The sequence below is a fragment of the Mus pahari genome, chromosome 17, assembly GCF_900095145.1.
Source record: "Mus pahari chromosome 17, PAHARI_EIJ_v1.1, whole genome shotgun sequence".
In the NCBI taxonomy this organism is placed as follows: domain Eukaryota; kingdom Metazoa; phylum Chordata; class Mammalia; order Rodentia; family Muridae; genus Mus; species Mus pahari.
Window position 1 is genome coordinate 67,179,676 of NC_034606.1, and position 14,062 is coordinate 67,193,737.

Genomic DNA, 14,062 nt, shown 5'->3' on the forward strand with positions numbered 1-14,062 from the left:
GATGCATGAGTAGCTGCCTGGCCTTTTCTGTGGGTGCAGAAGTCCTTTTGTTTGTGTCACAATCACTTACCAACTGAGTCATCTCCCACAGTCCTCTTTAAGAAATCTTTGCCAGGGCATCTTTCCCAGGGCCAGCAGTTTGGCTCAGCCACAAAGGCACTTGCTGCCAGGTCTGATGGCCTGAGTTGTATCGCACATGGAAGGAAAGAACTGACTCAAGTTGTCCTCTCTCTCTTTTTTTTCTTTTTTTTTTCCAAGACAGGGTTTCTCTGTGTAGCCCTGGCTACCCTGGAACTCATTCTGTAGACCAGGCTGGCCTCGAACTCAGAAATCCTCCTGCCTCTGCCTTCCAAGTGCTGGGATTAAAGGCATTCGCCACCACGCCTGGCTTTCAAGTTGTCCTCTTGACATTCATACATGTACCACATGTATGCATGTCTGTGCATGAACATGCCTGCCCACTCCCACACATAAATAGATATCTCTGCCAAACCCAAAGTTACTAAAAGTTTCATTGTTTTCTTCTAGCGTCTTTACAATTTAGATTCTACCTATATTTGTGTTTAATCATTATTGTTTTTCATTGTTGTTTGTGTGGGGGGGAGGTTTCTATGAAGCCCCGGCTGTCCTGAAACCATAATATAGAGAAGGCTGGGTTTGAACTTGCAGTGACCCTGCCTCTGCATTCCAGCACTGGACTGTTGGCATCTGCCACTGCATCTGCACAGTTTGTTTGTTTGTTTGTTTCTTTCTTTCTTTCCTTTTCTTTCTCTGTCTTTCTTTATCTTTCGACAGAATATTAATATATAGCTTAGGAGAGCTTTGAACTCAGGGCCTGCTGCCTCAGCCTCCCAAGTGCTGGGATTACAGTTATCTGCTACCACCCCTGGCTCCACCTTAACACTTTGAGGTAACTTTTGCATATACCATGAGGCGAACAGCATGGTGATTTTATTTCACATATTACTCCAGAACCATTTGTTAAAAAGTACATTCTTTGTTCTTTTGGGACTGTTCTACCCACACACAATCAATTAAATGTCAGCAAAGGTGTCAAGGTGATTTAGACAGGAGAAAGAGGGCTAGAGATATATCATTGTTAGCATGTGTGAGGCCTTGGATTGGATGCCCAGTACCACACACAGCAGTCCAAAACTCAGCAAGTACCTTTACCTGCTGAGTCATCTCACCAGCCTGTACTTTGGCCTTTAGTATCTAACCACATGTCTCATGTATTTCAGTATGGTTTTGCATCTTTTGTCCAATTCAGTAGTAAGTATTTTGAGACATGTAGCTCAGGGTCACCTCAAACTGAATACATAATTGAGAATGACCTTAAACTTGTGGTTCTTCTGCCTCTGTCTCTCAAGTGCTGGGATTATAGATATGTAGTAGCACTGGTTTGCCTGGTTAATTCAAAGCTAGAGACCAAACACTTTGGGAATGTTAACCACATCTGGCTCAGAAGAGAGGTTCTGATTACACCTCTATAAAATGATAAATTATTTTGATGTGACCTGTGAGTGAGTTTGATCAACTGATAATGGTAATGTCTGAGAAGTTTCTCTGCTATAAAATTACTTTTCCTTGGTACTTAATGAGAGCTTTATGAGAAAGTACTTTGAGACCCAGGTATATCCAGTTTCTCATCACACTTCTACACACTTGGTTTAGTACTTAGATTTTTGTGGCTTCTAAGATTATCACTATGATGGTTACTAAAAATGTATTCTTTTCAAATTAGAAAAAAATCATATGTATGTTTGTATGTATGTATGTGTGTATGTGTGTGCGCTATGTGCATGCAGGCTCGCAAAAGCCAAAAGTAGGCAACCGAATCCTGAAAACAGAATTACAACTGGTTGTGAGTTGCCATGTGGATGCTGGGAGTGGAACCCAGGTCTTCTGCAAGAGCAAGCAGTGCTCTTAATCACTGTCCAGCCCTCTAAGTGCTAACTTTGAATTCTGCATCCCTAATTAGTTAGGTTAGAAGGGAGGAAGCTTCATCTCCTTCAGTTGATTACTATTAGAATGACTCAGAGATCCTGGGATATCTGTGGTTATGACTGTTCACTGATGTTTGGATTGGTCCAGGTTGGCAGCCCTTGGTATGGCTCCAGTGTCTGCATCTCCATCACCTTTTAAGTAAGCACAACACTTTGTGGCACAATCAGGTGTCCCAGGTTCATCTTGTATCTCCCAACCCCAATTAGAATCAATCTTGTTCAAGAGGCAATGCTTCTTTTTTTGTTGTTGTTGTTTTTTGTTTGTTTGTTTGTTTGTTTTGGTTTTTCGAGGCAGGGTTTTTCTCTGTAGCCCTGGCTGTCCTGTAACTCACTCTGTAGACCAGACTGGCCTTGAACTCAGAAATCTGCCTGCCTCTGCCTCCCAAGTGCTGGGATTAAAGGCCTGCGCCACCACTGTCCGGCTGCAACGCCTCTTTTTAATGAAGCATGTCGTTGAGAAACCAATGCCAGGTGTGATTGATAATGTTGAGGTGTTATGATTCCTAAGCCCTCAGTAAACAGAATTAGAGGGGGAAATGTATATTATATAGAATATATATTTCATTTTACATCACATTGGTACTTCCAATTCATTCTGACTTAAAGAAAAAAATTTCCCCAGTTGAGACCTTTGGCAAGAAGAAATCTTACTTATTCTATCCTTAGTACATTTATTTGATCAGCATTTCCTCACGTGCAACCAGTGTCTTGATGCTGTTACTGCTGTCCCTACCCCTGCCATATTTGCCTTTCTTTATCTCTATCCATAGAGGTACATTACTCCTACAAGCTCCATGCACCAGAGCTAATCCCATAGATACTTAGAAATGTTGTAGTCCTTTGCAGTCCTGAGTTACTGTGGCTGCTCATCTTACTGGCTCTTAAATCCATGAATTCCTAAACGTGTGTGTGTGTGTGTGTGTGTGTGTGTGTGTGTGTGTGTGTGTGTGTTGGTAAACACTCCACTGTGGAACTAAAGCCTAGACCAACCCAACAGCTTTAGAACTGATTTATTCAGGAGGGACAAAGGTAGGAAGGAAAGTAAGAAAGACTGGCAAGTATGTTCGGAATTATTCTTTAGTCAAACATTTTAAAAAGCCATGACTTCGTGGAGAGATGACTCAGTGGTTAAGAGCACTTGCTCTTTCAAGGAATCTGGGTTCAGTTCCCATCACCCTAGTCGGAGCTCACATCTCTAACTCCAGCTCTAGAGGACACGTTCTTCTAGTTTCCTTGGGCACTGCATGAACATGGTGCAAGGCAAATCACCCATACACAAAAAGTAAAAATAAGTAAATAAATAAAAAAGAGAACTAGGGGCTGGAGAGATGGCTCAGAGGTTAAGGGTACTGACTGTTCTTTCAGAGGTCCTGAGTTCAATTCCCAGCAACCATATGGTGCCTCACAACCATGTGTAATGGGATCTGATGCCCTCTTCTGGTGTGTTTGAAGACAGCTACAGTGTACTCATCATCATATAAATAAATAAATAAGTATCTTTAAAAGAAAATGTAAGCTTTAAAAAAAAAATTAAATACCCAAGCATGCTGGTGTGAGCCTGTAGTTTCAGTATTGATGATGCTAAGACAGGAGGATCATGAGTTTGAGGCCCATACTAGGCTACACAGTAAGTTCATAGCCAGCCTCAAGCTATCGAACAAGACCTTGACTCAAAACAAAACAAGGAAAACATTATTTTTCTTTCTTCTTTTGAGAACTATCCACTCAGTTCATTTGCCTCCAATACCCACTTTTCATTGTGACTGCCACTTACAGTACGGTTGGCTATTACTTTGCTTATGATAGGACAAAATATCAGGGTTCATCACTACAGCAGATATGTCCATGATAAAATTTCTAGTAGCTCGCCTACCACATTTGAAGCCATTCACTGTACAAATTTGATAGAGGATGGTCAGATAAAAACTGACCTTTCATGACGCCTACACTGAGCATGAAGTGGCATGATGTGACCAAGTATCTGTGCTGGGATTACAGACATGTACTATTATGCCTGATAAAACTCAAACTCTTTGTAATTTCCAGTAAAACAGAATTTTTTTTTTTAGATTACAGAAAATGGGCACACAAGTGTAATTATTATACTTGAGAGACCAGAGCCCAACCTGGGCTACATAGTAAGATGCCACAAACAAACAAACAAACAAATAAAATTATCATTACTTAGTGATAAGAAGACTGGTCTTAAGAACAAATTAACAAAAAATTTTAATAGAGGCTTTGCCAAATTTAAAAAGAAGAAACAAACCGGCCATGGTGGCGCACGCCTTTAATCCCAGCACTTGGGAGGCAGAGGCAGGCAGATTTCTGAGTTCGAGGCCAGTCTGGTCTACAGAGTGAGTTCCAGGACAGCCAGGGCTACACAGAGAAACCCTGTCTCGAAAAAAACAAACAAACAAACAAAACAAACAAACAAAAAAGAAAGAAAGAAAAGAAACAGAGCTGATAATTATATAAAAGAGTTGTAGAATAGCTGAAATTTAAAATATTGACAGACTAAAGAAGTGCTGGAAAGGATGTAGAGCAGTTGGAACACTCCCATACCCTTGGTAGGAGTTCAAAGTGATATGCCTCTTTCAGAAAATACTCTTTGGAAATCTCTTATAAAGGTCCACCTACACTTATTACCACATAAGCCAGAAATCTGAGAGAAATAAAAATATATCCACACAAATACTCATGGTAGCTGCTTTGTAACATCCTGAATTATAGCCCACATGAATGTATACCAACTGATGACCAGATAACGAAGTTACAGTACACGGTTCAATGAGACTGCATTTGCAATAAGGACCAACACATGCAAAAACATGGATGCATGACCTTTCCATGCACGACTCAAAAGCCTTCTAAAACATTCTGGAGAAAGCAAACTTCAAAGATAGAAATCAGGCTCTTGGAAGCTGTGGTGGGTTGGGTGGAATTACAAAGGCCTCAAAGGACCTTGTTGGAATTAAAATGTCTAAATCGTACAGTTATAAAGGCAACATGTCTGTATGTGTCTGCCTCCTCAGCTCTGGGATTGCAGGAGTGAACTACTATATGTCTGGCTTTTTGTAGGGGGATGGGAGACCCAAATACAAGTCCTTTTGCTTATGCTGCAAGCATTTTATCAAATGAGCCACCTCCCCAGCACTGTCCTAGGTAGTTTTATTCTAAATAATATAGTCTTGCCATTGGGGGTGGCTGTACTAGGGAGGAGGCATGAAGCAAAGCATGGAAGCCAGGAGGGAGGCTGTGACAGTCCCATGTGAGAGACTACAGTGGCTGGCAACCCAGAGTGGAGGAGCCAAAGGTGCCTGCTGGGTTCCACTAGAATCAATGGAATGAGACAAGTTAAGTCATGGATGAAAAAGAGACACGGTGGAGTCTGGGACACAATGTGAAGGATGGCAAGAGACTTGGAGTTTGTGGTGATTGGGTAAGGGAATGGTAGGAGGTAGAAAGAAAAGAGGCAAGAAAGAAATCGCTTGAAATGCCGTGATTTTATTTGCCACTAAAAGGGATCTGGACTTTGTAGTCTATTTAGTCACTGGAACTCATTCAATGGTTTTTTTAGTAGGAGAGTAATTGATCAAGCCCATGTTTCCAAAGATAATTAGAAGCAGTGATGTGGAGTATGGACTGAAGGGAGACACTGGAGGTCAGAAGAAACCCTGCAGAACTTTCTGATTTTTAGGAGATGGCCCAGTACCCAGTACAGTGAATAGAACCAGGCTACCACCCATTACAGACTGAACTGCACATGCTTCACAACTCTTATGCTTAAGCATGCAAGTAATCCTATGTGCCTGAAAATATAGTGGGGAATGTGTGGACCCAGAGCACACAGAATAATGCCAGCTGAGGCATAGGTCCATGGCTGCAACTGTCGGCATCATATGTTGCTGTTCCCCGGGAGAACAGGATGGGCAAGATGACCCAGGAGACTGCTTTTGTGTTTCAGTTCATTGGAGTCCTGGTCTCATGTAGCCCAGGCTGGCTGCACACTCACAATGCCTCCATGGCTGGTTTTGAACCCCTGCTCGTCCCGTCTCTCCTAGGATCATAGGCATTTGATAGCATGACCAGCTGTTTTAGAATCCCTTTATTAGGAGACTCCTTACAGAGCAAGCCTGACATCATTTTGCTCTATCAAAAATGTAGTTTGGGGGGAGGCCAGGGCAGTAGTGAGGTGTTCATGTTCGAGGCAGAGTCTACAGTAGTGTAGTCTGGCTTCAAACTCTCTGTGTAACCAGGTCTGGCCTGAAACCTCTGCTCTTCTTGCTTTCTACCTCCCAAAAGCTGGGATTGCAGTCACCCCACCGTGCCCAGTAAAAAACGCAGTTTCTTTTGCAATTGAACAAGAACTAATAGGACCCTCAAAGACAGGAAGATGGAAGTCAACTTAATGAACAAACGGCATTGAGAGGAGAGTCCGAAGGAAGGCAGTGACAAAGCTAGAGAATGTGCCAGAAGCCTCAGGCTCCCCAGCTACTTCCTTAGGTCGAGGCTTTAAGTTGGGGGTTGTCTTCTTTCCAGCATCACAGGGAAACCCGACAGAGGCCTCACCAGTCTTTCCAGGCAGGGAGTTCCCTGCCAAAGCAAACACTCCCAGTTCTCCGATTGTGCTCAGGCTGGGGTAGGGGAAAACAAAGATCTCTTTCTTTTCTTCCCCAGCGCTATGGCTGCAGCCAAAGGCGGTGTTTACACAATCTTCCCCGGTGAAGAATTTGTTCCTTTTCTCTCTAGGTTGCAGCTGGAAAAGATTGAGTTCCTCCTTGCTGTTCCTTATTCCCGTGTCTCTGGGCAGGAAAGGTGCCCACTTCTTGACCTTCCCACCTTGCGCACTCTGGAGTAAACCCTAGGGATAGGACAGGGGGGTTTGACAACCTATCAGGCTGGGAACTGGAGGCGAGCTCAGAAAGCCCAGCTTCTGTCCCAGCTTCTGCTTCTGTTCATTCTCTTCCATTTCCTACATCCCAGGTACATTTCTACAAGAGTCAAATGATCAAATCCCAGGGCAGATTTGGCTTGTTCTGAAATGATGATAGCAGGTTCGTAGGTAAAGTGCTTTCTAGAACTTTTTCTTTCATCTTAAGTGAATTACTAGCTAGATCTAGCAGGGCAAGCGTCTCTCCCACATCCCCTAAACAAAAGCAAGAAGGGGAAAGAAGAGTGGTAGAGTCTAATTTTAGTGCTGGCAGAGAATCCTAGTGTTAAGTTACTCTTGGTAAACTGGTAACTAAGAAACAGCAGAGAGAGAGAATTTACAGTCTAGCTTTCCAACAAGTCATTTTAAAACCTAATTTTGTTCTGGGTCTGCAGCTCGGTGGTAGAACATATGCTTTAGCCTGGTGATACCTTGGGTTCAACCTCCAGAGCCAAAATTAAAGCAAAGCAAAAAGAAAATCGGATTAAAACTGTACTAATTTCACTTATTCTGTGGCGTCTCAGGGAGGCAGACGCAACCTCATTTCATAAGGGAAGGAACACGCAGCTCAGGAAGATAACACAAGCTCAGTGGGTAACTGGAGCCCAGGATTCCGGAGCTCTCAATCCATATTCCACAGGGTCAAACTGTTTTCTGAAAGCAGCATGAGTCTTTCATGGTTTTAGGTTTTTGTGGTTCTAGGGATTGAACCCAGGGCCCAGTTCGCGCTGTATAAGCATTCCACCACTAGAGAACATCTCCAGGCCTTGAGTCTTTTGTACTGAGTAAATGTTCCCTGCTGTAAAGTTTTTCCCTGCCTCAAATCCCTATTGACTGTTGCCCTGTTGCTAAGGGAGCCAGGGCTAGATGTTTATTACCCTGCTGCTATGTTTTGGAAACTTGAAGTTACTGCTTCAGGTGTTGGGAGATGTGGATGGAGAAGCCATAGGGAGTGTGTGTGTGTGGAGGGGCACAAGTGTGCTTAACTCAGAAACCATTCCTTCACATTATACAAACACCTCACTCCAGCCAATTTCCCCACCCCCACCTCAGCAAGATGTGCAGAGAGAGTCTTTCTGTAAAAGCAGCTTTGCAGTTCCTGGAAGGCCATAATCCACCATGGTTAAAAATATCTATCACAGGGGCAGAGTTGTGCCAACTAAACTGAGCATGCTCAGAACCCCCCAGAAAATGACGAGTGTGGTAAAACAGACCCAGGAGCAGGGAAATGTACCTGTTTTCAAGATAGCCACAGGGATGGTAATTTTAAAAAGTCTCCACTGAGAAACCTCGGAAATTGTCCCGATTTCTTTCCCTTGTTTCCAATGACATCCTGGAGATTACAGTTGTGTAATGCAAGGACAGGCATGTGCCACCATGCCTGGACAAGTGTTGATTCTTAAACACCAAAGAAAAAGGTACTTACTTTACACGAATTAAAAGGCTCTGAAGCATGCATGCCCTTCTGCATTAAGTGGCTTTCCTATTCAGCTTTCTTGAACTACATCAGATCCAGTCAAGTTAGGAGGCAACTTGCTGTCTGGGCTGGATCTTTTTTCTGAAGGTTCTGAGAAAAGTGAATTTGATTTACCTGTGCTTTCTAGAACCTCTTCTTTCATCTTCAGTGTATGACTAGCTAGATCTAACAGGGCAGGTGTCTCTCCCACATCCCCTAAACAAAAGCCAGAAGGGGAAAGAAGCAGGATGCCATTCTCAGAAGGGCTACTTTCTATCTTTGCAAATGATCCTCTCTAGCTACAAAGCAAGCAATCGTCCATTATATCCCTTCCTCAAATCTGATTTCCTCTAATGCTGACAGTGTGAGAAAGCCCTGTGCTGTTAATGTGACTGGATGTGGCCCATGCAGCCTCCCAGTAGCTAAAGCAGGGGAGTGGGGTCAAATGCATAATTCTGGGATTAGAGAAGGGCGTATTTAAAGAGTCCTTTGCTTATTTTGAGGTCCAGGGAATGAAACAAGAGGTTCTACACACATATATTAGGCAAATATTCTACCTTAGAGCTATACCATCAGGTCTTTTATTTTCTTCTGTTTTTGAAGCAGGGTCATACTGTGTACTCTAGGCAGCCCTCAAAATCAAGATTCTTCTGCCTCAGCCTCCCAGTGTATGCCACCATGCTTGGCTTAGATCTTTTTTAAGGTTCATTTAAAAGAATTTTGCTTAGGGCTGGCGAGATGACTCAGTGGTTAACAGAGTACCTTTGATCCACAGAACCCATATAAAACAGCTGGATTCAGGAAGATGGATCAGGGATAAAAGACACTTTCTGCCAAACTTGATGACCTAAATTCCATTCCTAGGCCCCACATGGTAGAAGAGAACTGACTCCTTCAAGTTGTCCTCTGATGTCTGCATCAGTGCTACAGTCTACACCTCCCCCTCAAGAGAAATCATGTAGCAGTGACACGCATCTGCAATCGCAGCACTTCTGCAGCCTGGAAACTCGAGGACCAGCCAGTCTGGAGTGCTCCAGAGCCACAGAAACAAAAGGCGTGCTGCCTCAACAAGGCAGAGGGAGAGAACCAAGTCCACATGCAAGCCACAACAGCGCTGAGTGAACAAGACTCACAGTGAGACACGTACAATCTCTGCCTGTCAAGGCAGTTAGTCAAAAGATGAGGAAAAAATGATCCCTGTAGGGAAAAGGAAGAAACAGGAATGAAGCATCTCTGACTTTAGAGCAGTAGGAGGTGCCAAGAAAGTCCTCCGGCCCGGTCTTGGCCATTTCTAAAGTGGCCACTTGGTCACAATGTACTAATACCCACAGTGTGTTGAAGTACATGTTTGTGATGGTTTGTACAGGCTCAGCTCAGGGAGTGGCAAGATTAGAAGGTGTGGCCCTGTTGGAGTAGGTTGCCTGGGGTCAGTATTCTGCTAGCATCCTTCAAATGAAGATGTTGGAACTCTCAGCTCCTGCACCATGCTTGTCTAGATGTTTCCATGTTCCCGACTTGATGATAATGGACTGAACCTCTGAACCTGTAAGCCAGCCCCAATTAAATACCCTTATAAGACTTACATTGGTCATGGTGTCTGGTCACAGCCATAAAACCCTAAGACAATATTAAATAATAATAATAATTTGTTGTTTGGTTTGGTTTTTGAGACAGGGCTTTTCTTTGTAGTCCAGGCTATGCTAGAACTGTAGACAAGGCTGGCCTTGGACTCAGAGATCTGCCTGCTTTTGCCACCACTGCCTGAAAAATAAGTAAACTTGAGGAATACCTGGAGACTCATAGATCGTCTCAGGCTTTAGTTTTTCCTTACCTCATGGTGAGAATACCTGATTGAACAGTGGTGTGTGCTCAGAACAGACTGGGGAAAAGCAAAGTATTTTGAGATATGGCTCAATACAAAGTTTTACTGCTCAAAAGTAGGACTACAGTGATAGCCCCTAATTGCTACTGTTCTTCCCTCTTGCAGAATTAAGTAAAATGTTCCTTTCTCCCAGCTCCCTGATCGAAGGTCACACACAGCTGTCCTGGTTTCCTAGATACCAACTCAAGCTAAATCACAAGTGTTGCTCCTGGTGATGCCCTTGAGAAAGTCATCCTGAGAGAGACTGGGGTCAGGCTCCCCCTCACTGCTGTGAGACAGGGTTTCTCTATGTAGCCCTGACTCTCCTAGAACTCACTCCATAAACCAGGTTGGCCTTGAACTCAGGAATCTGTCAGCCTCTGCCTCCTGAGTACTGGGATTAAAGGGGTGCATGACATCACCATCCCCAGCCTAATATTTAGATGACTTTCAAAGGGCATCATTTACTTCTACTGAGCCTTTAAGAACAGGAAAGCAGGTCTCTGCCTGTAGCATCTCTGGGTTCATTCCTAAGCATCTTTCCTGTCAGATGACACAATTCCCTTCCTTATGAAGGAAGAGCCACCTAGAAAATGGCTCAAACAGACAGCGAAGCCCATGAAAAATGAAAAAACAAATTACAATCAGCATATTAAGTTTTGACAACACTGTCCTTTTTGAATATTCCGAGTATTATAGGTCTTTGCGTAATTCCTGTGATGAGAAGTGCTACTCCTGTTTACAGATTGGAAAAGTTACTGGAAAAGTTACTGGTGAGAGCTGGTTCGTGTTACAAGAGAAATCAATTCCTGAGACTTCTTGATTTCAAATCATGGGCTATTTTAAAAATCAGGCCAAGTAGAAACCAAGGTTATGAAAATTGGACAGATCTTTAGAAAATCTGCTATTAAATCCATTACTAAAAACAACATACCTTCACCCCAAGTTGGTGGCAATTTGGGTTCCAATCAGTATCTCTTGGGGCCTCAGCTGAGAGGAGCCAGCTGTCTTGACTACTGAATAAATCTGCAAGTGTCTACAGAACCACTTCATTAACTCCTAAGAACAAAAACACGTGGGCCACAGAGCTTTGCTCTCTCCAAAAGACTCAGCTCAATTCAGTTCCAGGATCGAGGGGAAATAAAATAGGTCAGGAGAGCCTCCCACCATGGTTCAAATTCAAGCGGCCAAACCAAAGGGAGGGCTGCTTACTTCTAAATATGCAGATACTTTGTATCAACTTTTGACTGGAGACAAAAGTCAGCTCCATAGTCCAGAAAAGAGTTAACTGCAGACAGTGTATAACTCTGGAACCAAACCTCTTATTCCCCTCCACCCTTCCAGCACAGTATCAAAGTCAAGGATGATGGGAATGGATCTGCTGGTGGCTTTAAAAAAAAAAAAAAAAAAAAAGATTTATTTATGTATGTGAGTACACTGTTGCTCTCTTCAGACACACCAGAAGAGGGTATACCATTACAGATGGTTGCAAGCCACCATATGGTTGCTGGGAATTGAACTCGGGATCTCTAGAAGAGCAGTCACCGCTGAGCCATCTTTTCGGCCCTGCTGGTGGCTTTTTTTTGTGTGTATCTTGTGTGTGCTCATCTGTAGAGGCCAGATCACATCCATGATTGTCCATCTTAGTTTTCAATACAGGTCTTAGGTTTGAGACAGTCTCATGAAGCCCAGGCTAACCTTAAACTCCCCACATAGCTGAGGATGGCTTCGAGTTTGATTTTTCTATCTCAGACTCCTAAATGCTGGTATGACAGGCCTACAATACCATGCCTGGCTTTCTGATTGTATACTTTAATAAGACTGATTGAAAGGCAAAACATTATGATCATCTAGATTATCAGTACTATTAAAATAACATGTGTTGCATGTGCACACATGTAAAAGTCCCTATGTACATACACGAATCCACAACTTACCATAGATGAGTATCATAAACGGGCTATAATATATTCTACAGCCCTTTACATGTGCTCATGCTCATTTGATTAGGTTTAGATGGATAATAGGAAACAGCTTCATAGAGAAGGGAGCATTTAAGCCAAATCTTTCATGACACAGCAACTCTGAAGAAGAAATTGAGCAAAGCAGAGACACGGTTGGAAAACAAGGGAAGGCCAGGAAGGCATTTTAAAGTACATTCTGAGAAGAGTATGGGGGTCAAAAGACAGTATGTGTGCTACTATACACCGGCAGGCCTGGGCAATGAGACACTACTTAGGGATGGTAACTCACACCTGTAGTCCCAGTACTCAGAAAGCAAAGGACTATTTTGAGTTTGATCTACAAAGAGTTTCAGGCCAGTGAGGTATGGGACATGTGTGAATTTTGAATTGAAAAATGACAAAATCAGTCCTGTTCTTAAGGGAAGATTTACCTTGCTTTCAGTAGAAGTGAATGCTGGAAAAAACTGGAAGCAGGCTGACAGTTAAGAGGCACACGCACTTGACCAGATGAGTGACAAAGAGGGCCCCAGGACCGTGGCAGTGACAGGTAACAAACCCTTTTAGTAACCATTTTAAGCACCAAGGCAAGTAACAGGTCATACCAAGTAATAATTATTGAAAAGGACAGCTATTTTTTAATAGAACTTTCCTGAAACAAAGAATTAGTTGTGGTGTGCAGATGTGCATGCAGACAAAACACCCACACACATAAAATATGTTTAAAAAAAAAAATCTTAAAAGAAAAAAAAGAGAGAGACTGAGCCCAGCCAGATCCCTGCAGAGCTTAGAACCACCACCATGCTGGCCTTGTGCTCTCACCAAGGCACTCTGCCAACTGTGGAGAAGAAATATACACAGGAGACTCAAGAAACATCTTATTAATACAGTATTTATTTGTCTTCTCTCTGTCAAACCCTGAGCCAAGCACTTTCCCCAGACTTCTTGGGGAGGTACAGGAAAAGGAACATACAGGGCAGACGAGACACGAAAGAACCATGGGAGGTGGAAGTGGAGACAGCTGCTTCACATGGCGAAGAGGATGAGAAAGGCCACCATTAGGCAAAAGAGCCCCATGGCCTCTGAGAGGGCAAAGCCCAGAATCGCGTAGGAGAAGAGTTGCTGCTTCAGAGAAGGGTTCCTGGGAAAGAGAGAAGACAATTTCTAGTCCACACAAGGAAAAGGCCAAATGTCTAAGGTGGACTTCTAGAGAGTCCTCTTCAAGCTTATTTATAAGAAGATCCATCTAGGGAGACCCCATTGTACCCAAACTCTAGCACTAAAGTTTCAACAGGGGGTAAACCACAGCAGAGACAACAATCTTAGACGGTGTTGACAGCAAACCTCGCCTTCCTTCCCCAGTGGATCTCTCCTACCATAGGAACGTATTGCTACAGGCCTGGATACTTAACATTCAGGGTCAGAACAGAATGGAGAATACTCAAAATGGCTGGCTCTTTCTCAAGAAGCAGAACCCTAACAGGACACAGAAGCAAAACTGCAGACGGGCTGCAGCTCACACCCTGTGTACACCAGGACGCTATGGGAATAACGCTGTTCCAGAAAGCAGGAGAGGCAAAAGGCTAACTTTCTTTGGTCATCTGAAAATAGTCAAGATTTTTTTTAATGATTTTGGTTTTTGATACAAGGTTTCTAATGCTGCAATTAAAGGTGTGTGCCACCACAGCTTTGATTTGGGGCTTTAAGACGCTGAATGGTACTTATGGAATGATATATTTATAATATGAATCCAAATAAGACAACTGTGCACTAACTTTACAAGTCAATAGATAATTTTCATTTTCCTCACCCTGGTATCTACAGAAGTCTTTTTTTTTTTTTTTT

General features: G+C 43.1%; 1 protein-coding gene across 1 annotated transcript in view; it reads right to left on the reverse strand.

Moving 5' to 3' along the window:
- Positions 1-13,093: 13,093 nt before the first annotated feature.
- Positions 13,094-14,062, reverse strand: part of Atp5mc2 (ATP synthase membrane subunit c locus 2) — an 8,999-nt gene continuing 8,030 nt past the window's right edge. The window contains exon 5 of the mRNA XM_021217028.2: positions 13,094-13,358. Coding sequence (XP_021072687.1) covers positions 13,244-13,358 — 115 coding nt within the window. The 3' untranslated portion in view covers positions 13,094-13,243. The remainder of the gene's footprint in view (positions 13,359-14,062) is intronic.